The sequence below is a fragment of the Zalophus californianus genome, chromosome 13 (genome assembly GCF_009762305.2).
Source record: "Zalophus californianus isolate mZalCal1 chromosome 13, mZalCal1.pri.v2, whole genome shotgun sequence".
Taxonomy (NCBI): Eukaryota; Metazoa; Chordata; class Mammalia; order Carnivora; family Otariidae; genus Zalophus; species Zalophus californianus.
Window position 1 is genome coordinate 25,475,724 of NC_045607.1, and position 22,819 is coordinate 25,498,542.

General features: G+C 36.8%; 1 protein-coding gene across 2 annotated transcripts in view; it reads right to left on the reverse strand.

Moving 5' to 3' along the window:
* Nucleotides 1–1,800: 1,800 nt before the first annotated feature.
* RAD23B (RAD23 homolog B, nucleotide excision repair protein) overlaps nt 1,801–22,819 on the reverse strand; it is a 40,098-nt gene continuing 19,079 nt past the window's right edge. Inside the window, exons 5-10 of one of the 2 annotated variants that reach the window (XM_027615497.2) lie at nt 17,268–17,323; nt 13,934–14,061; nt 11,428–11,560; nt 9,384–9,511; nt 8,494–8,664; nt 1,801–3,487 (exon numbers count right to left, since the gene is read on the reverse strand). In XM_027615497.2, coding sequence (XP_027471298.1) covers nt 3,374–3,487; nt 8,494–8,664; nt 9,384–9,511; nt 11,428–11,560; nt 13,934–14,061; nt 17,268–17,323 — 730 coding nt within the window. In that variant the 3' untranslated portion in view covers nt 1,801–3,373. The remainder of the gene's footprint in view (nt 3,488–8,493; nt 8,665–9,383; nt 9,512–11,427; nt 11,561–13,933; nt 14,062–17,267; nt 17,324–22,819) is intronic. The other variant, XM_027615498.2, reaches the window with a different exon arrangement.

Here is a 22,819-nt window from a genome sequence, read left to right on the forward strand (position 1 = left end):
TGGCCAATTTATCGCCATGCTGTGTGCTTCTGAGTGTGTTTAGTGCTGAATGGCATTCTCTGACTTTAAGCGCAAGAAATAGCGCAGCAACAGCAATGAATTAATTTCAAGGTGGTACCCTAAGCCCCCACATACATGTGAGGCAAGCACATATGGAACACACTGCTTGATACCACTCCTCTGGAAAGAACCTGTGATGGTCACAAGTAATCCAAACTGAAGCTAAGACCCAAAGTCAAGAGGCCAAGATACCAAAAAAGCAAGAGAGAGCATCATATACTTTGATACAGGGTGGGCAAGTCACAGTTTAGAACAGGGGTGGCTAACTTTTTCTGGAAAGAGCCAGACAGTAATTATTTGGGCTTCATAGGTCTCAGTCTCAGGTCCAACTATTCGACGGCAAACCTCCGCAGCCCAGAAGTATAGCTACAGGCAATACGTAAACAAGTGAGCATGGCTGTGTTTCAATAAAACTACAGACACTGAAATTTGAATCATCTTCCCATCATAAAATCCTTTTTTGAAAACCCTTAAAAACGTAAAGACCGTTGGTAGCTCACAGGACTGAAGTTTGCCAGCCCCTGGCTTAGAAGATCAAAGTAGAACAAAATGGACATGGGAGGTCAACTAAAAGGACATGTACCCAAGCCTCATGGCTAAGGGACTCACCAGAACAGACTTGGTCAGGAAGTTCTTACACCCTGAAATGGCTTAATTTTGGTTGAATATTTTGTACCAGTCTTATTAAGCTGGCTGCTATAATACAAGACCATGGGAAAAATGGGAATTGAACTAAAATTTCTAAAAGCCCTTTTGAACCTTGATTTATGGTCCATCAAGTATTCCAGCTGTGTTGATGTGTTGATGGAGAAAAACAGGAGACCCAATGTAACTGACCTAGCACCTGGCCCCCTACATGCCAATCACTGAAGAAAACAGAACTATGGGTGACAGAGGCATCGTCAACTCTCAATCTAAGATTCTATATGGCAAAAGGATCATTTTAAAAAATGAGAAATGCAATGGTGAATATATTGAAAATATTTTATAATTAATTCTCTAGAATCCTAGCCATGTAGTACAGGAAAAAATTATATGGTGGAACACTTCAGTATTTTTAAACAATGTAAAGACATATTTGACTAAAGGATGGCAGTAAGAATTTAACAAATTTAAAATTAAGCTTCCTCACATTTTCCACAGAGCAACTAAACAATAAAAATATTTCAAGAAATAGATGACAGAATACCTCAAACGTAAAAATTCCAAAATCAAAGAGCCAATTACATTGAGATTTACCAAAACTGTTTGTAAATTAAAAGATAACAGCAAAAGGTCACAAAAAGCCTATATTTTTCACAGCGATAGAACAAGGTAAAGAATGATCAAAACTTGGCCTCAACTGTTTTCTTGTAATGATTAATCCCACTATTTGTGGTTTTGTTGTCTGAGGACAAAAACTCCATGCCACCAACTTCTGCTGTCACTTTCCAGAGAAAAGAGGCTGCTGCTGGGGTTTTTTTGTGTTGTTTTTTTTTTTTCCTTTTTTCCAGTTTTCGCTATGCTGAGCAATTAGGTAGCAGACAGAATGACATAAAATAAATGAAAATATTCCATTATTCGACCAGAAATGCCACCCTCTTCCCAACTCATTGCTCTGCCTTGAAGGATGAACATATTTACAAATGCTCATTTTATTCTCCTGAGACATTTTGCATGATCCATTATAAAACATACAGGTAATACAAAGTCCAAAGGTGTGCCGTGTTGAAGGAGTATACAAATGAAGATTAAACTGCATGATAACACTGTGGGGAGAAACCATGGTCTCATTTATTTTCGTGAGAGACAGGTACGAGTGCATGACGTGAAAGCTTAAAAGTCATCCCCAAACTTTGCTAAGGATTATTGCAAAACATTACGCAGGGAGAAATCTGTGCAAATTCATTTACTCAGTATCAGATGGTAGGGGAAAAAATAATTCCTTTAAACAGTCTTGTTTATATTGAGGAAAAAATATCTGAAAAACAACAAGTAGACATATTCCCCCTCTTTACGATCAAATAGTAATGCCAATGAAGGAGATTCTAATAAAAAACAGAGTTGAAAAAAATCCAAATAAAAGCCAACACTGCTATTAAGATTTTTTTTTAATATGCCATGAGATATTCTTGATTGTATATTTTCCAAAGTACTTTTCCAGCTACATCTCCCAACCCTTCCAGAAGATTCCGCCAGTCTTTCCAATGCAATAAAAGATGCTGGATTATACTTTTGTCCACCTCCTCTTTTTGAAAGTAATATAATCCTAATGACTTTAATGGTCATACATTCTTATCTAATAAGGAAAAACACAAATATCAGAAACCCAGTTTTGGAACATTTGCATTACTTTTGAACTGAATCAGCATTTTGTGGGTTTAAAAAAAGGCAGCAATTTGAACTCACGACTTACTGACAAACACATTTCTGCAGAGGGATGGGGAAGAGAGGGAGAGTGAATGCTGCATTTCTCCATTGGCCCCAAAGTGCTAATTTTACAAAGGGATACATCAAAAGCAAACATGCAATGGTGGCTTTAAAACTTTTACTGCAATATAACAATGAAGTAAACAGTAATTAGACAACTACCAATTTCTTCCCAAAACAAACCAAAAAAAAAAAATGTAAACAGGAAAATAACTCTGCCTATACTTGTACAGCTTCTCAAATCATGTTAGAAGGGTCTCACATTTGATGATCAAGAAATTTTAAAATAGCAGTAATTATTTTCATTTTAAGAAAAGGTTCCCCTTCTTCCTCCCCCACCCCAAGTATTTAACATGAAAGAATGGGCTTTCTTACACATTAATTCAATACGTATTTGAAGCAGCAACAATAACCATCAATAATTTGGCATTTCTGCTTACAGTTGCTCCAAAATTTTTTCAATTTCACAAAGCCATTATCCAGTGTTGCCATGAAATAGAGACTGTAAATTCTAGGTAGCAAAGATTCTTTCTGAAACCAAAGTTAAGTCAAAGAAATATAAAGCAGGGCATTACACTAAATTTCTGGATCTAGTACACTAAAAAGAGTGAAACCTAGGAAAAATTACCTACTGTTTTATAGAAGAAATAAAGACCTGCAAAAGCTGATTTTTGGTTGTATAGTATTTTACACACTGTGTGGATTTGCGGCATCTGCTAATTGAAGCAGACATGCACTGTATTTATCCCTGCCCTATATCCTAGATCCCTCCCTCCCCACCCCCAACAATCTACTACCTTATACCAAGTATTGTGGATATGAGCCCAAGTCATCCCAGACAATCCAGTGAACAAAGTTAGTGTAATGCACTGGTGTGAAGTGTGAGATAAAAAAAAAGTCCCTTTCAATCTTCATCAAAGTTTTGCTGTAGAAGAAAATTGGCAGCCAAGTTCTCATTCTTCTCACAAGCAAAATACGCTTGTATCACAAGTCCTTCAGGAAATCCTAGTGCCTTTAACTGGAAGAAAAGAGAGAAAACTTTACACATGGGTTTCAGCACAGCAATAGGGGCAGATCAGCACTGAAAATACGAAAGGCACGACAAAACTCTTGAAGACATTAGGTGAACACATGCCTGCCTGAGTACGGATTCACTGTCCAACCCAAGCAGCTAGATGGAGCCTAGACCCCTTTATCAACCACCGATGAAATTCTGTTCCTAGTTAAAGCTATGAGACGAACAGCTACTCTGCTAACACTCAATGGCACTGACACTAAAAATTAGTTGCTGACTATGATGGTTTAAAAATAAATGACCCTAGAGCCTACAGAAACGTGTAAATCAAACAGTTTTTACTATGTAAGGGGGGGCAAAGATAAAGATGAGAGCAACAGGTGAGGAGTTTAACAACTTCATCCAATTACTTGTAAAGAAGGTCAGTCAGGTCAACTATCACTCTCCATCTCCTCACCTTTTGAAACACTTCACTTCGTAGAAAAATGGGTGATCAATTATTAATATTACATGATATATTCTGAGATCAAGACATATGGTGTTCTATTTATATCTGCTTACTTTTTACAGCACTTTAAATGGTGATACCAGCCACTTAGTTTTGTTTTCCTAGTCTATTACTGTGACTCCAAAATCACTGCTTTTAAAAGTCTTTAAGCACTCAGGTCAATTATCTAATTCACTAGGTACTATGTATTTGTCAACCAAGTATTTTTTATGAAGCCTCTGTTCAACTGTCTAAACCACCTGCATTAGACTATTATACCAAGAAATGACCTTAAGTTTCAATTCAGCATGATTCATGAAAGGAGAAGATAAAACTCAAAAATGACTTTGTTACCTAGGTCTTATCCAGATTAAAGCTGGGCTAGCTGAAGTAAAAGGTAGACAGGGGACGATTCAACTATATGCTTCTACAAGGCACACACTTTAGATTCAAAGACACAAATATGCTGAAAGTAAAAGGATGGAAAAAGAAAGCTGGAGTAGCTACATTAATATCAGACAAAATACACATTAAGATTAAAAACTGTTACTAAAAACAAAGACATTTTATGATTAACCACCAGTAAGACTTTGTTATAAACACATGTTACAAGAGAACCCTGAAACACATGAAACAAAAACTGACAGAACTGAAGGTTCTGGTGATTCTACAGTAGTTGGGAGACTTCGCTATCCCCACATTCAATGCTGGACAGAACGACCAGGCAGAAGACTGACAAGAAAGCTGATTTGAGCCACATTATGAACCAACTTGACCTAAAAGACATTTACGGAACACTTAACAGAAGATCACACGTCCTTTTCAAGTATGTATCAAACATTCTCCATAAAGACGATGTCAGCCCACAGAACTCAATACATTTAAGAGGATTAAAATTGTGCGAAGTACATTCATTCTCTGACCACAACACAATGAACTCTGAAATCAGCAACAGAAGGAAATTTGGGAAATTCAAAATATGTGGAAGTTAACATAATCCTTAACCAATGGATGAAAGAAGGAATCACAAAGGAAATTAGAAAATACTTGAGATGAATGAAAACACTGCCAAATGCACTAAAACTTATAGGATGCTGCTGTAGCAGTCCCTTGAGGGAAATTTATAGCTGTAACTATCTATAGTAAGATCTTAAATAGATAATCTAAGGTTTTAGTTTAAGAAATGAGAAAAAAGAGGAAACAGAATCCAAAGCAAGCAGAAGAAGAAAAAGAACAAGGGTTAGAGAGAAAATAAGTAAAATAGAGACTAGAAAAATACAATCAGTAAAACCAGAAGTTGGTTCTTTTTTCTTCAGAGTAACAATACTGACAAATGTTTTAGGTGAAAAAACAGGTGAAAAAAAAAATCGGAGGATTCAAATTACTAACATCAGAAGTGTGGGAACACTACTATTTTTTAGAGAAATAAAAACTATTTTAGGAAAATACTGTGAACAATTGTATGCCATCAAATTAGATAACGCTGATGAAATACAAATTCCTAGAAAGACAAAATCACTAAAACTGACTCAAGAAACAGAAAATCTGAATAGCCCTGTAACAAATGAAGAGGCTGAATTAGTAATCACAAAATTTCCCCAAAAGAGAAGCCAGGCCCAGAGAATTTTACTGGTGAATTCTACCAACTGTTGAATGAATTAAAACTATTCATCATAAACTCTTCCAACCAACAGAAAAGAGGGGAATACACTTTCTAACTCATTTTCTAATGAGGCCAATATTACTGACACCCAACCAGACAAAATCATCACATACACAAAAAGCTACAGACCAATATTCCTTATGAATACAGATGTAGAAATCGTCAACAAACATTGGCAGACCAAATCCAGCAACATACAAAAAGGACTATCCACCACAATCAAGCGGGATTTATCCTAGGAATGCAAGGCTGGTCCAACATACAAAAATCAATCAATGTTATTAATAAAGCATATTAACACAAAAGGAACAAAACCACACAATCATCTCAACACATAAAAACCATCTGACAAAATCAATACTCTTTGTAATAAAAACACTCAATAAACTAGAACAGAAAGGAACTCCCTCAGACTGATAAAGGGAACCTAAATCTAGTAAAACCCAGAGCTAACATCATACTTAATGGTGAAAGACTTACTGCCTTCTCCTAAGATCAGGGACAAGACAAAGATGTTGGCTCTCACTACTTCTATTCAACAATACATATACACAGAAGGCTGCAAACAGGACGATTAGGTGAGAGTGCAAGAGAGAGAGAGAGACAGAAAGAGACAAAGAGGGACACCTGGATGGCTCAGTCAGTCAGACCTTAAGCTCAGGTCATGATCCCAGAGTTCTGGGCCGGCATCGGGCTCCTTGTCAGTGGGGAGCCTGCTTTGCCTTCTGCCTGCCGTTCCCCCCCTGGCTTGTGCACGCCCTCTGACAAATAAATAAAATATTTAAAAAAAAAAAAAAAAAAAAAAGAGGGAGAAAGAGAAGAGAAGAGAGGAAAGAAAGGAAAAGAAAAAGAGGAGAGAAGAGAGAGAAGGCAAGGCATCCATACTGGAAAAGAATTAAAACTACTTGCAAATGATATTCTATAATTAGGAAATCCTAAGAAACACACACAAATTATCAGAATAAAGTTCAGGAAGGTTGCAAGATGTAAGATCAACACATAAAATTAAGTTGTATTTCTATACAGCTAGCAATGAACAATCCAAAAATGAAATTAAGAAAACATTTCCACTGATAACAGCATCAAAAAGAATAAAAATACTGAGGAATAAATTTAACAAAAGAAGCACAAACCAAAGACTATAGAACATTTCTGAAATTATTAAAAAAAATGGAAAGGCATCTCATGTTCATGGTTTGGTGAGACTTAATATTGCTAACATGGCAATACTCTCCAAACTGATCTGCAGAAAAAACACAGTATTAAAATCCCAGTTTTCTGTTTCACTTTTCTTACATAAATCAGACAAGTGGATTCTAAAATTGATATAGAAATGCAAAGGATCCAGAAGAGCCAAAACAATCTTGAGAAAAGAAAACCAGAGATTTCAAAACTTACTACACAAAGCCACATTAATCAAGACCGTGAGGTAGTGGCATAAGATAAACATATAGATCAATGGAACAGAACTGAAAGCCCAGTAAACCCTCACAATTATGGCCAGTTGATTTTCAAAAGGATGCCAAGACAATTTAATGGAAAAAGAGTAGAATTTTCAGTAAATGGTGCTGGATATCCACAAGCAAAAAATATGAAGTTAGACTCCTACATCTCACACTATAAACAAAGTTACTCAAAATAGATCACAGACCTAAATACAACAAGAGTTATAAAACTCCTCAGACAAAAGATAGGAGTAAATCTTTGACCGTGGATTAGGCAACTTCTCTTAGTAAGACACCAAAGGCGCAAGCAACAAAAGAAAAAAATTTCTTCTCCAAAACAGAAATCAAGAACAGATACCCCTAACCATTAAAAAAAAAAAAAAAAAGCTATAGAATTGAGGCAAGTGTCATTCACTCACTTCCCTTATTTGAAGGGGAAAAATATTAGCATTATAAAATATCTTTTAAGAAATATGTAATTATAAACCTTGAACACTTGAAATGTTTTTATCATAAATATGGACAAATTATCTTTCAGATGATTTTCTAAATATTAAGTTAAAATGAACTTTACCAGATTTCTATCTCAAAACACTTCAAAAGATAAGATGGGGCAAGTACTGTGATTCCCTATTTACAAATATTAACAATGGAGCCTAGAGAAAAACGAATGACTTGTCAGAGTATATCATATAAACTAAGTTACTGCAGTGCCTCACGAGAACTGGTTGACCTACTAAGATGGAAACAGAATCACATTATCAGGTTCTGATGTTAACTGTACATATTTTTTATATATAATTCATATACATATTACATTTTAGTGATAGTAAAATTTTTAAAAATGGATAATCTTGAGTTAGGCCTTCACTTTAAGATCATTTTCCTTCTTTTAAAGATTTTTATTTATTTATCCGAAAGAAAGAGAGCAAGAGAGCACAGGTAGGGGGAGCAGCAGAGGGAGAGGGAGAAGCAGGCTCCCCACTGAGCAGGGAGCCCGCCACCGACACAGGGCTTGATCCCAGAACCCTGGCATCATGACCCGGGCTGAAGGCAGATGCTTAACCGACTGAGCCACCCAGGTTCCCCTCAGGTCATTTTCTGCATAAATTTTAAGACATAAATGAAATTTTTAATTTTTAAAATATGTTTATAACTATCTTATAAAGCTGACTGGCATTCATTATTAGTCCCTTGGCTAGCACAAAGGCCAAGATGTGAGAGCGGGGATGAAAATACACAGTCTTTACAGCAATCCTTAGGACAGTGCTGTATTTGGTTCTGTCCAATAGAACTATCTCCAGTGGCAGATGTGCTACCTAACGCAGCAGCCAGTAGCCCCATGTGACTACTGAGCATCTGAAATGTGGCTAGTTGACTACGGAACTAAATTTTCAGTTTTACTTCAACTCACCCTTTCTATAGCTTCTTTTTCCTGAGGCGTTACTTGAATGTAGTTCATATGACCACTTCCGGCTTCTGCAATTCCTCCACTGCCACCTCCACCCCCTCCTCCTTGACCACCAGCTTCTTGAACTGGTTCATTTAACATCTGAATAAAATGCTCCTGGTGCTGGCTAATTTGCTGTGGTAATTTGAAGGACAGGAAAAAAAACAACAACAACAATACAATGATATAAAGTATCTTCAGGAAACTAAGAATTCTAAATACAAATAGGAGAGAAAGCTAGAATTTTGTTATAACTGCCTTATTTTTAGACTGATTCTGAGTTATTTAATCTTTGGAAGGATGTGATTTCTTATATACTATTAAAGAAACTTGGTACTTTTCAGTGAGGCAAACAGTGAAGAAATAAGAGAATTCAAATTCTCTTTCATAAATGCGTCCTGTCCCCCCAAATCAATGTTAAAAAACTACTTGGGGACTATAAAAAGAAACAAAACTTCTATATCTTCCACACTAGTAGGCAGTACAACGCTGTATAAAACTCAAAATACTTCATGACTTGAGCATTAAATAAGCCCATGGGTATGTCTCTAAAAGGCAATGCTCCACTAATAATAAGTTTGGGGAAAATAGATTTTATAAATGGTTTCTTTGATAAAGAGTTTCTCCAATTCCTTAATAAAGTGTTTCCCCAAATTATTATTTGACCAACTTAAATTAACCTCCCCCCCCGACCCTTTTTTAGTACATCTAATCTATAGCATATTCTATTGAGTGCAGCTCGGAAGAAGAGTTTATAGAACTTGTGGAAGGGAAGGGAGTACACATGGACTTTAAAAAAAGTATGATATACTCTACAAACCCACTTTTGAAATTAACTCTGATTAAATAGTTACCTGCAGTAATTGAGGATTTTCCCGACCTATCTGTTGTAGCAATGCTGGAAGCAGGGAAGGATTCTGTTGAATAATTTGTCTCATCTGTTGAAACTGAGGCTGATTCCGTAAAAATTCAAGAGGATGTCCTAAAAAACACATAAACATTTTTAAACAAACGCAGCAATTACATATACAAAGAGCTGGTTCAATCATAATATTAGACAGCAAACACTGACAAGTAAAAAATATGATGAGTTCGCAGATGTATATAAAAATGAAGTAAATAATGACAAAAATCTTTCAACCGTACAAACGTGCAAGTCTTATACTATAGAAATTACTCCTATTAGCAAAGGTAGAGAGGTACAGAACACTGAAAGAATGAAGTTTTCCTATAATTGTCCCGGGCAGTCAATTATCATCAAATAATGAGAATTTATGACCTGCATGCACTCTATCAAAATAAAAAGTACTAACACTGTTCCTAAGAAAAATATCTACCTAGAACTAACAAAACCAAAAACTCCACCTATAATACAACCCCAACCTTTAAGGAAAAAAACAAAACCCCAAAACAAAAACGATCTGAGCTTGAATTCCTGAGAAATTCTAAACCAAATAAATGAAAGATAGTATTTAAAAGAGTTCAGATATGCAGATCAGAAGAAGTTTTATTAATACAAATTTAAATTACTATTAGAAAGACAATTTTGGTTATTACCATTAAACTTCAAACATTTATAATCTATAAAAGCTTGAGATAAATATGCTGTAAGTAGGGGCGCCTGGATGGCTCAGTTGTTAAGTGTCTTCAGTTCAGGTCATGATCTCAGGGTCCTGGAATGGAGTCCCACATGGGGCTCCCTGCTCAGCAAGAAGCCTGCTTCTCCCTCTGCCCCCCTCCCTGCTTGTGAGCACACGCTCTGTCAAATAAATAAATAATCTTAAAAAAAAATAAACTATAAATCAATCTAGTACTAATACATTTAGAACTCTTTAGTCCAAAATCCCATGACAATAATAAATATTAAGGATGCCAAGTAAGATAGAACTTGCAACTTTTGGGGGTAGTGGTGGTTGTCTGATTATACTACGTGAAACCAAAAATTGCATATAATTATGTTTTTGAGGTTGCTAATGAATTATGAGAATTTTTTAGATGTTATTTCCTAAATTATCCAAATTAAAATGGCCACATGAGTATGAGAAGTACCCTTCCTTCTGTGACACTGGTTTTACAGATGAAGAAAATGAGACTCAGAAACTAAATTAACCCACTAAGGGCTGCTAAATGGGACAACAGTCTGTATCTGAACCAAAGCAGTGGCCTCTTCTTCCCATTTTTATGCCAATCCCATAGAAATGAAAGCCTGTCCTCTGGGAGACTGTCCACAAAATGCTCAGGGCTTGTTGTCAACTAGAGCTGACAGTCATAAGTAGAGCTAGGAAAAGCATCAAAGAAGGGCCTCTTCAAAATTATCAGTTTAAATTACTTTATTACTACTGTACACAGAACAGGGACTGAAGGAGAATGAAGTAATTCCTGGGCCCCCCACAGGCTCCAGGGCCTCCTCTGTAGTCACACCTTCAGCAATGGACGGGTGGGTGCCGACCAGTAAAGAGAGGTGGATTCAAGATTGGGTTTCACCTCTAGACCCAAGTCTTCAAACTTCTCAGTGCTTTATTTCTTTGGTTGTATAACAGCCACTAAGATTGTCCTGGCTTTGAAATGACACATACTTTATGACATTCACAGGGAGAGAGAAGAGACAAAGTGAGCAAACGTTCTGAATCGCTTCAGAATGTTAACACAAAATGTGAACTGGGAAGCATCTCTTCCTCAGAACGGGCTAAACAGAATGTGCCCTTTGCCCAAACTATGGCGCCAAGGTCTCAGTGAGAAGGTATGCAAAAGCCCCTCAAGAGAATTTGTTTTAGGTCCTTCTCTAACATCAATGGATAGAGAACTTGTGTGAAGAGTCCTTCAGATGCTCCAGGAAAAAGCCTCAGCTCACACGAGAAACTCAGGACTGTGCCCCGCACCGCCCCAGGCCACTCTAACCTCCAGGGCTCGCTGTGGTTGTTGATGCCGTCGTAGTCGCCGCAGCGGCCGCCACCGAAGACGGAGGAGCCCCAGTGCTGACCGCAGGAGGGGTGTCCACCACAGCCTGACTCTCTCTATCTCCGGGTATCCCCTACAATACAATTTCCCTGCTTTAAAATAGCTTGTCATTCAAAGTTAGTTCAATACTATACAAAGTAAAAGATTTATTGATCTATTTAACGTGCTTGTCTAATTTACAAAAGCATCAAACAGATGTCTGCTTCTATTAAAAGTAAAGGATTAAGACTTATCTGAAAGCTGCATATATTCGAATTACATTAGAAATCACGTGAGTGTGGTCTAGAAGAACCCATACTGCAATAATGTAAGGCAGCACTGTCCAGCAGAATTTTCCATTATGACAAAAATATTCTGTATCTGTGCTAATAAAATACTCATTAATCTCATGTAGCTACTGAGAACTTGAAATGTGGCTGCTACTAAAGAAACTAATTTTTAATATACTTTTCATTTTTTTAAATTCAAATAGCTACTTGTCCTGAATAGTACTTAATAGCTATTTTACTAGACAGTGCAGATCTAAGGTATAAAGAGATTTGTAATTTAAAACATGCATAAAACAATGTTTACATATAGCAACACATTATATCTAACATCAAAGATCCTAAGTTTGTATATAAGTAATAACGTACATTTTTAAAAAGCTATTAAAAAATTTTAAAATATCAATACAAACCTTATTAAAATTGGACATATTTGGTTTTTATGCTAGATATTACTCTAATTTTTGAATTTCATAGAAACTCACCAGCTCTCATAGAAAGGTTTGCATTTGTAGCCCTAGTCTTAAAATTGTCCAAAGAAACAGGTTTTGATGCATGTACAGTTCTGAAATGAACGCCGGGGAAAAAAAATCTAATGGAAACAGAGCAGGTGGCAACAATGGCCAAGCAAGAAGGATCTCCTCTATTGATCCATGGTTCTGAGAAAGCGTCCTCCAGAAAGTATCACATACAAAAAATTAACACTGATTATTCAAAATTCACAAAAGTAGATATAAGAACCTTAAACCTTAAATATTTCAATATTTTCTAAGTTTATAGCATTTGTCTTCTGAAGTTATAATTTAAAACTGCACTGAGACTTCTGGAACACTATACTGATGCATGATTTACAAGACTTTTCATATACAAAAAAGTCTTTATGAAATCCACATAGACTGTGAAGGAAGAGAATGAAGAAGGAAATATTACATTTGGGTAAGAGATAATGGTAAATGCTTCCATTTCCCAATAAATCAGAAGTCAAAATCATAAACATATAAAGAATTACGCATAATGAGCCACATTAAGGGTAATGGCTGCAGGCATTAGAAACAAATGTTTCTGAGAATCCCTTGACTACTACTGACAATAAATAAGCTAACAACTCAAATGCCAATGGAACCAGGCAAATAACATCATACACTGAATTAAATGCAATGATGTTATGTCAGGTAACAGGGAATGGATGGGAAGACAATGAATTAAATAGTCTATGATCTAAAATTTTTCCTAAACCCTTACAAAAATCCAGAATCCAAGTTGTCCAGACAAACCAGCTCTCTGAATTAATTAGTTAATTAATTAATCTTCCAAGTTTTTATAAATAGGCTCCATGCCCAGCATGGAGCCCAACTCAGAGCCTGAACTCACAACCACCCTAAGACTGAAACCCGATCTGAGATCAACAGTCGGACGCTTAACTAACTGAGCCACTCAGGCACCCCCCTCTACCAAGTTTTTATTTAGGATGTCAGTTTTTTTCTTTTTCTTAGCTATCTGAATTTGTAAGTGAAATCTCTTCATTTTTCAAAGTTGCCGACTAATTACAAAAATGTACACAGTACAAGACAAGTAAAATTAGGCTTGGGCTTCCAACTTGATACTTTTGCCCTCAACAGTATACCCAGGAGGGGTGCTCAGTTGGTTAAGCATCTGCCTTTGGCTCAGGTCATGATCCCCAGGTCCTGGGATCGAGTCCTGCATCAGGCTCCCTGCAGTGGGAAGCCTGCTTCTCCCTCTCCTTTGCCTGCAGCTCCCCCTGCTTGTGTTCTCTGTCAAATAAAATAAAATTAAAATCTTAAAAAAAAAAAGTACACTCAGGAGTATGCTGGCCATCAAAAAAGCTACTAAAATGGTAGATTAGATTTAAAAAATCTGTCCCCTTCTACTCTCCAAACACACAAACTGTCATCCTTTGAGGATAACATGAATGGGGTAGCAAATAGAGAGCCAATTTTACAACTCATTTAGCTATGTTGTTTCCTAACTAAAAATCACATCAAAATCTTTTGGAAGAGGTTACATTTTACCAACACAAAATATTAACAAACTAAGAAAAATAAAAACATTACATAAATTACTAGCATATATTCTCATTCTCCTGTGAATTGATATTGTTCCTTAAAAATCTTTGATATTTTGGTGTTAAACTACAATAAATAAAGTGAAATATTTCTCACCATTAAAAGATACTCCACTGCTCTGTCGGGGTTGTTGAAACTGGCTCTCAGGGCTGCAATCACTTGCTCTCGTTCATATCCCATTGACATGATCTCAGTTACCATATTCTCATAAGACTGACCTGTCACTAAGAAAAGGTGTGTGGGGTGGGAGGAAGGGAAAGAAAGGAAACATTTAATAAATATGCATTTCCCGCATATTTCTTGAGTGTATATGTATGTAATGTTTCAGGCACTACAGGACTAGGGGTACAAAGATGAGTAACAGTACAAACTACAACATGTATGTGGTAGGTGGAATAATGCCCCCCTGCCAATCCCCGGAACCTATAAATATGATAGGTTACAAGGCAAAGTGGAATTAAGGTTGTTCATCAGCTGACTTTCAGATAGGGAAATTATCCCAGATTATCTGTGTAGGCCCAGTGTAATCACAAGGGTCTTTAAAAGTAGAAGGAAAACAGATGGGAGGGTCAGAGAAACAGATGTTAGGACAAGAGGAAAGAAGCAAGGTCACAGATGCTATGCTGCTGCCTTTGATGACAGAAGAAGGGGCTCTAAGCCAAGGAAGGCGGGCAGCCTCCAGAAGCATTGAAAGGACACAGATTCTCCCCCTAGAATGTACAGAAAGGATGGTAGCCCCTTGATTTTAGTCCAGTGAGGACTATGTCAGACTCCTAACTACTGTGCCTTAAGATAATAAATCTGTTGTTTCCTACCAGGAAGTTTGTGGTAACATATTAATAATAGTAGCAACAGAAAACTAACACAGTATGTTTAATAAGTACAATAAAAACATCAGACACAAATGTATGATAAATATAGAACAGAATTAGCAGGTCAGAGAAGGCAACCTGGAAGAGACAGATGAACTAATTTTTAAAACCAAGTAGGAGGGACGTTTCAGGCAATCGATTCTATTTAACAACTTCAGTTTTCCTTTGACATCTTTTATTATCAAAGCAGAGGAAAAAAGGAGGTTAGAAGCAGGAAAGTCAGACTTTCATATACCATAGAGAGCTGGTGCAATGCCCCAAGCACTACTATCCCAGGAAGTCATTTCCCACACGCTGTCTCCAAACCAAACTCTCTCTTACAGAAATGGCAGGCCACAGACAACAGTCCAAAAGAAAGCCAACTCTCTACACTTAACTTACCTCACTTAAGTCATCTTTTCTTTTACTTCTTTTCTGGGTACCATTCCCTTTCTTGTCTCCTCAAAGAACTGGACGCTTTAGTTATCCTCTCTCTCGTCCACCTCCCATCCTTCACTCTCCACTTAATTATCCTGATCAGCAGTTAACCATACCTGAGAACGTCATCCTAAAAACAGAAGCCTACCCCCTTGGTCGCATCTCAATTCCTCTTTCAGGAACTGGTCCATCTGTCTGCTGCCTTCCCTTTCCAGCCATAGCTATCTGCACAGGCTGTGTCCACTTCTCACATTCCACCCACTCCTTAGTCAATACTGATACGTGACTTTGAATCTCAAAAGATTTCCCCCTCAGATGTACCCCACCATTATCTGACTTCTCCCTTTCAATAACTAGCACCTCTATCCACCCAAGCACAAGAGCCAGGAACCCTGGTGACTGCCAAGTTCCCTCTCCCTCTGCTAGGTCCTATCTCTGAATTACAGTGCAAAACTACCCACTTCCCTCTTTGTCCACTGCCTTCACTGAAGACCAGGCCACAACAATCTCTCATCTGGATTACACTCTACTTCCTCTCCTGCCCCCGAGCCTATAATCTATTCTGCCAGCCGGAAAAGCAAGCTTTTTAAAAAGAAACCCTCATCTCATTTCGGGCTCCCAATATTCAACAATCTCTGTACTCCACACTCCAACCAAGCTGATGTTTTCCAGTTCACTTCACAAGTCATACCTTTTAGAACCAGTTCCAGAACCTTTACACACTTACACACACACACACACGGCTTCTCTGAGGGTCAGTTCCTTCACAGGCTCCAGTTCTCAATTTAAACTGAGAATACATCTCAGAGATGTATTACCTAACTATCCTAAGTATAGGTACCTTCCATTTTTCTTTATGGAAGCCATTAGTTTCCTTAAAATCATTAATCATGATTTGCAATTTACTTTGTTTCACCCTTCTTTATTTCCCCCGTCTGAATGAAAAGTTCAACTGTGAAAGGGACCCTGTCATTTTGCATCACCATTTCCCTGGTACAGGTGAATGATTTATTTTTTTCTGCAAAATTTTCAATAAAGGCATTTAATAGCTATGAAAGTATATTTTAAAAAAACTAAGTATCATTGAGGAAATTATTTTTTATCTTTAGAGTAATGACTTTAGAGTAATGACTTTTCCTTTCCCCTTCCATAAAGGACTTGTTAATGTATTTTTATTTCTTAATTACCCATTCATATGATTCTAGCACAAAGTCACCTGAGTGCCAATACCCTTTCAGTAATCTAGTTCCCAGGTACAGAAATCAGCATCAACATAAACAAAATTAAGAGCTGTGGAGTATCTGAACTACACTATTTTGACATGATGTTTCTCATTTAATTCTCACAATAACTCCATGAGAAAGGTTTATTGTGATCATGGTTTAACAATGGCTGGTAAGTCATGGTACAGACTAACAGGCTGTCAGAGTACAGAGCTCCCACACCTAGTCATCAAGCTACACCTCCTAAAATCATGCCTCCTAATTAAATTATAAAACTCAAAAAGAAATGCCTATAAGCAGTTTGATACTCTTCAGATAGTAATAGTACAAGGGCAAATGACTCATAGGAAAACTAGAGACAATGGACAACACAAGAGAGAGCTAATGAGGCTCTCTTGAGGAAAACAGTGAAAAAAAACAAAACTGATTTTGACAGACTAAGTGTGAAGGGGAGATGAAAAAGCAATATCCAATAGTTAAAGCTGGGACAGAACGGTTCGTTCACTCCAAGTACCATAGAAGCAACAAGACAGAGATGGGACGTGAAAGGGCTTCAAACTGGAATAAAGATAAAGTGTAAGACAGATTTAGTAACATTTTATACCCATTTCACAAACATTTTGTAATAAACCTGTACACAGTTCAAACTTTGTTAAGACCTTGTTTAAAATTCACATTTGGAAAATTATCTGCTTTAACCCAAAGAATATGCTTAACTCTAATAGTACAATTTAAAGGATTCAATATATAACACATTAACTCACAGTCTTTAGTAACATTAATCGAATAATTATCTAAATCATTTAACAGCTTGATTATAAGCAACCATGAAAATGAACACATTTTCATGATCTAGAAAAGTGAAATTTGAACCTCTTCCCTATCTCTTATAAGGTTATTTACAATGTAGATACTTACCAAGTGCACTTGTTGCATCTTCAAAAAGGTTCGACCGAGAAGAATCTCCTGATGTACTGCAAAAGGTTTTTAGAAAACTGTGTATCAGAAAGTATATAAACCTTAGTTTAGAGTAACTGTCCAAATTTTAAAGAGATTGTTTGATTTTAATTAAATGTAAAGGTCTGGCTACAGTGTTTAAACCATCTTCTACATTAAACCCCAAAGCTTTTTCCGTAACATTCATGGCTTGTGAAGAATTTTCAATCTTTATATTCATACTGTTCTGCAAATGCATCATTTTAAATGTCCAACGACATAAAATAACAATTGAACAGAATGCTTACCATTTAAGGAATACAAAAAGATAATGCACAACTATTTCCCTAAAAGAATTTGCAATGATAGGTTAAATAATCTCTAAGTCAAGTCACAATAGAAGAAATACCAAACAATACTAGTATCCTCCACTTTTCCAAAGTTCACATTCCACCACATTTTGCTTTTACAAAAGATCTACCCGTCTTCATTAACTAGAAGAAATCTGAAGAGAATTTTCTCTGAAGAGGATTTCTGCTTTTACAAGAAAAGTGAAAGTAGTGTTTCATTTGTTTTGCGGCAAGCCTTTATAGAGGCACACACCCTGAGAAGCAAGAGCAGCCCCCAAGCTCCTTCCCCAGAACTGTACTTAGCATCTCAGCATCAATTCTGAGCTGTGTCTGTGAGCATCTGTGCTTCATCTAAATTTATTTTGTGCCTCCATTACCAAGGTGTGTTCTAAGGTATCTGAAAAGCCTGAGAGGTTATTTTATGGGTCTGGGAATGATCAAAACTTTTTCCACGTAAGTTTATGGTAATTGCTTCTTTGCTTTATGCCACTTCAGCTTACAAAAGGTTTCATAGGAATGCTTTACTTTCCAATAGTGGGGGAAACCTGTACACAATAAACAGCCGAAGTAGAAACCACATTAGGCTGGAAAGGCCTGGGAAATCTTTACATAACAGAATTTCAGTTAGGTCTTATAGGTTAAGTTTTCAACACAGGAGCTGAAAGAAGACATTCAAGTCAAGGAACATGGCAAAAGCAAAAAACGGAGAGGTGTGATAAAATCCAAGTTGTAACCGAAAGTAAACCAATTTAAAAGGACTAAGTTTCTGTTGGGCAACTGCAGAAGATGAGTCTGGAAAACAAAGTAGACAAAAACAAGATTATGAAAGACCATGAAGAGTAGGCCAAAGAAAAATAAGTTGAAATTTACAAAGTAGTAAAGGTAGCAGTTAGCAGTTTAGATTAAAACATACATACAACACAACACACACTTATACCTCTGTCCCAATTTTAACAAATAAAACACAGTACGGGTGCCTAGGTGGCTCAGTCAGTTAAGCGTCCAACTCTTGATTTCGGCTCAGGTTATGATCTCAGGGTCGTGAGATCGAGCCCCATGTCAGGCTCCACACTGAGTGTGCAGCCTGTTTAAGACTGCCTCTCTCCTTCTTCCTCTGCACTACCCACCCCCCCACCTGTAGCATAGGAAGAGCAAGAGATATATCTAAGTTTGAATTCATAAATTATTTTCTAATCCTCAGTTTCTTCATCAATACAATGAAGTAAACAGTAATATCCATGTATCCCAAAGTTCTGTATGTAGGGTTACTGCTGGTAAAGTGTTTAGCAAAGTGCCTGGCATCATAACAACCAGTATGATTAAACTAATTTTCTGGTGTAATTTTTAAATTATCTTCATTAACTAGATAGTAAAGCTAACTTATATAGAAGACAAAACTTTGAAAAAATTATATATAGAAAAAATAATTCTCCTGCCCAAGATCCCTACCCAGGGAACAATCACTACTACCAGTTTCTATATAACAATGACTATGCCTTACCTTTGGGTGTGTTTTATTTAACTTAATTATCTCATGTTAGCATAACAATGACCTCATATTTTCCCCACAGACACACAGTATTCAACTTAATTGACCAAATCAAGCTCTTCATAGGGAATTTTTAGTTTGGTTCTCAACTTTTAAATTCTTTCTGCAGTCAAATTTATCAATTGTTCCTTTTATGACTTTTTTTTTTTTTAATAAGGGTAATTTTGTTTTGTTTTTTAAAGATTTTATTTATTTATCTGACAGAGAAAGACACAACGAGAGAGGGCACACAAGCAGAGGGAGTGGGAGAGGGAGAAGCAGGCTCCCCGTCAAGCAGGGAGCCCGATGTGGGGCTCGATCCCAGGACCCTGGGATCATGACCTGAGCCGAAGGCAGACACTTAATGACTGAGCCACCCAGGCGCCCCCTTTTATGACTTTTTTGATTAAGATTTTTATTTTTCCCATTTTCTCTAGTTTACGGTTTCCTTTTATGTTGATTCTTTATCTAGAATTTATTTTTCTGAGTATAAGGTAAGTGATCCATCTTCCCTCTTCCATCTGGCTAGGCATTAATCCCAACAGCATCTTCCCCACAGTGGTTTGAAATTACATCTTTATCTTACGTTAAGTCCCAGGTATGTATTCTGGTCTGTTTCTAGACTACCATCTATTTACCTAAGCAGTCTTTCTAGTAAGAGCCATTGTAAATTATTGCAATCATTACCACCACGTATAATACACTTTACTACCTGGCAGGATTAATCTCCTTCATTCCAGTTCTCTTACAGGATAATTTGTGCTGTTTTGCACACTGCTTTGAAATTTCTTTTTACACATCTCAGATAAGAGTGGGGTATGGCTGAACCACAATTCTTCAACCTTGATTCCACCTCACCACTTCTCCTTCCTCATCTGCAGTTATCAGTGTGCTGTCCCGTTGCTACTGTTCTTCTACACATTACTATACACAGCCATAGAAAAGAAAATATACGATGTTGTTTTGTAGCTTTTGCTTGGTTTATGGTTATTTCCCATATTGTTTTGTAATCTCTTTTTCTCACTTGATAACAAAGCCTTGAAACCACATTCACTCAATATGATACATACTACATACTTTAACTGGCCGGTAATATTGGACATTAGGGCTTCTCAAACTTTAGGAAGCCCAAGAATTTACCAGGAGAGCTTGTTAAAATACAGATTTCTGGGATCCACCCCCAGATAATTCTGATTTAGGTCAGGGGTTTAATTTCAAAGAAACTCTCACTAACGCTGATGCTGCTTACCAACACTTTGAGTAGCACTGCTCTCTAATATGAATAAATTACAGGTCAAGTCATTCCCTTACTAATGTATTGAGGTTGGTTCCAATTTGCCTTTAACTATAAATAACGTAGTCTTGTGTACATGGGCAGTTTCTCTAAGGTAAAGATAAACAAGTAGAATTTGCATTGTAATTGGTGGTTTTTAAAGAACAAAATTGGCCTAAAGACACAAATGCCTATTGAAATGTCAGGCCAGTGGTGATGAATAAACTTTCTGATGTCCCTCAAATTTATACCAACATGTCTATCAACAATTATCTCACTAAGTTTCGTGCTTTATAGGACACTCCACGTTGTACAATACAGATGAAAGGACGAAGGCACATTTAAGCAGCCAGTTTTCTGAGCTTCTCTCATCCTTCCTTTCCCGTGTTATCCTTCTCTAAGGTAATAATTTGGGGACATAAAAATAAGCAGTTGGTGTGTAAGGCCAAACCAAGTAAGTAACTCTAGTGTCTGCTCTATCACTGACCATCTACTGATTTATGCAACTTCTATAGGTCTGAAAATGTAATACTGACTCTTGAGAATGGGTAAATGGAACTGTACACCCAGAAAGAAATTTTAAAGAGATAATAAAGAAATTTGGATAGATCATATTAGCACATTAAAATTATTGATCAATTCTGAAATTCTCACTATGAACTTTTCAAAGAGCTGAAAACATTTAAGAAAATAAAATATACTGCCCTGAATGAAGACATATTTAATTACAGTTACAATATTCACATGATCTGGAAAACCAACGTGTTAAATTTGTTCAGTTCCCTCCCATATACAGAACTGATGAACAACCTTTTGATAGAACAGCTTAACCTGAGTCTAGGTTGTCTCCCACTAGGTAAGAGTGTTGAATGCATTTCTAAATACACATGGGATAAGCATCAAGTTAGGCAACAGTGTCTCAGAATGCCTAAAGCGAAGTTCAGCAAGCAGGCATAGGGGAAGTATTTTATTACCTGAGCCTATGCTCTCCTCACAGGGAATCAATTCCCTGGAAAGAGGCCCTAAGTGACCAATTAATCAGATGACTCAAACCCCTCCAAACATTGTGGACTGGGTCAGACACAGTAACCAGACATAAAGGCAAACACTAAAATGAAGGATCCTAACTAATTTTTTTCTAATCATCGTTGTCTTTATCACAAACATGCTTTCCTATCAGTGTTTCCAATTCCTGTATAATCTCTACTCCATCTGGTTCTGATTCCAAGGACTCTAACTACTGCCACTGAGGTCCCAAGTTGTACTGAAGTCACAAAAGACAAACAGCTCCAGTGCCAGTGCACACTGGACTAAATACAACCCATGTTCTCAGATAAAGGAGAAATTCTCTATACGAGTCCACCCAAGAGAACCAAAGCACTTGTTTTGGTTATTTTATTTATCCTTGGGGGGAAAAAGACCTTTGTCATAAACTACTCGATAATCCTGCCAACTTCCCACAAGAAAGTATTTCTTGCTCCTCAAATATCCTGCACCTTTTGTTTTAAAGAGCTACACTGGTAAAATTTAAATTTCTACAAAAGTTCACAAAAATATAGCTAAAACAGTGGAAAAGTCAAACAATCCATATGTTCAACAAAAGGTAGGTTACTATGCATAATAGTTGATACTTAACTGCTGTGAACATGTGCTATTTCACAGCCTTTACATCCATTATTTCATTTAATAATTATAACAACTCTAAGAGATAGGATATAACAAGAAATAGATATAACAACTCTAAGAGACTGGTCCTATACATCCATTATTTAACAACTTTCATTCATTATTTAACATCCATTATTTAACAACCATATAACAACTCTAAGAGATAGGATATAACAAGAGATAGACGTAACAACTCTAAGAGATAGGTCCTATACATCCATTATTTCATTTAATAATTATAACAACTCTAAGAAATAGGATATAACAAGAGACAGATATAACAACTCTAAGAGATAGGTATAACAAGAGATATATATAACAACTCTAAGAGATAGGTCCTATTGTCATCCACATTTTTTTAAATTTATTTATTTGACAGAAAGAGAGACAGCGAGAGAGGGAACACAAGCAGGGGGAGTGGGAGAGGGAGAAGCAGGCTTCCTGCTGAGCAGGGAGCCCGATGTGGGGCTCGATCCCAGGACCCTAGGACCATGACCTGAGCCGAAGGCAGACGCTTAACAACTGAGCCCCAGGCGCCCCATGTCATCCACATTTTACAGATGAGGAAAATACCCAAAGATGTTATTTTTCTAAGGTTAAGTGCCAACAAATGTTAGATCCAAACACAATGCTACGCAGCAACTGGAAATATTTAGTGGCATGGAAGGATATTTACAATATAAATGACAATGATCAGAAAAGAATATGGATCAAA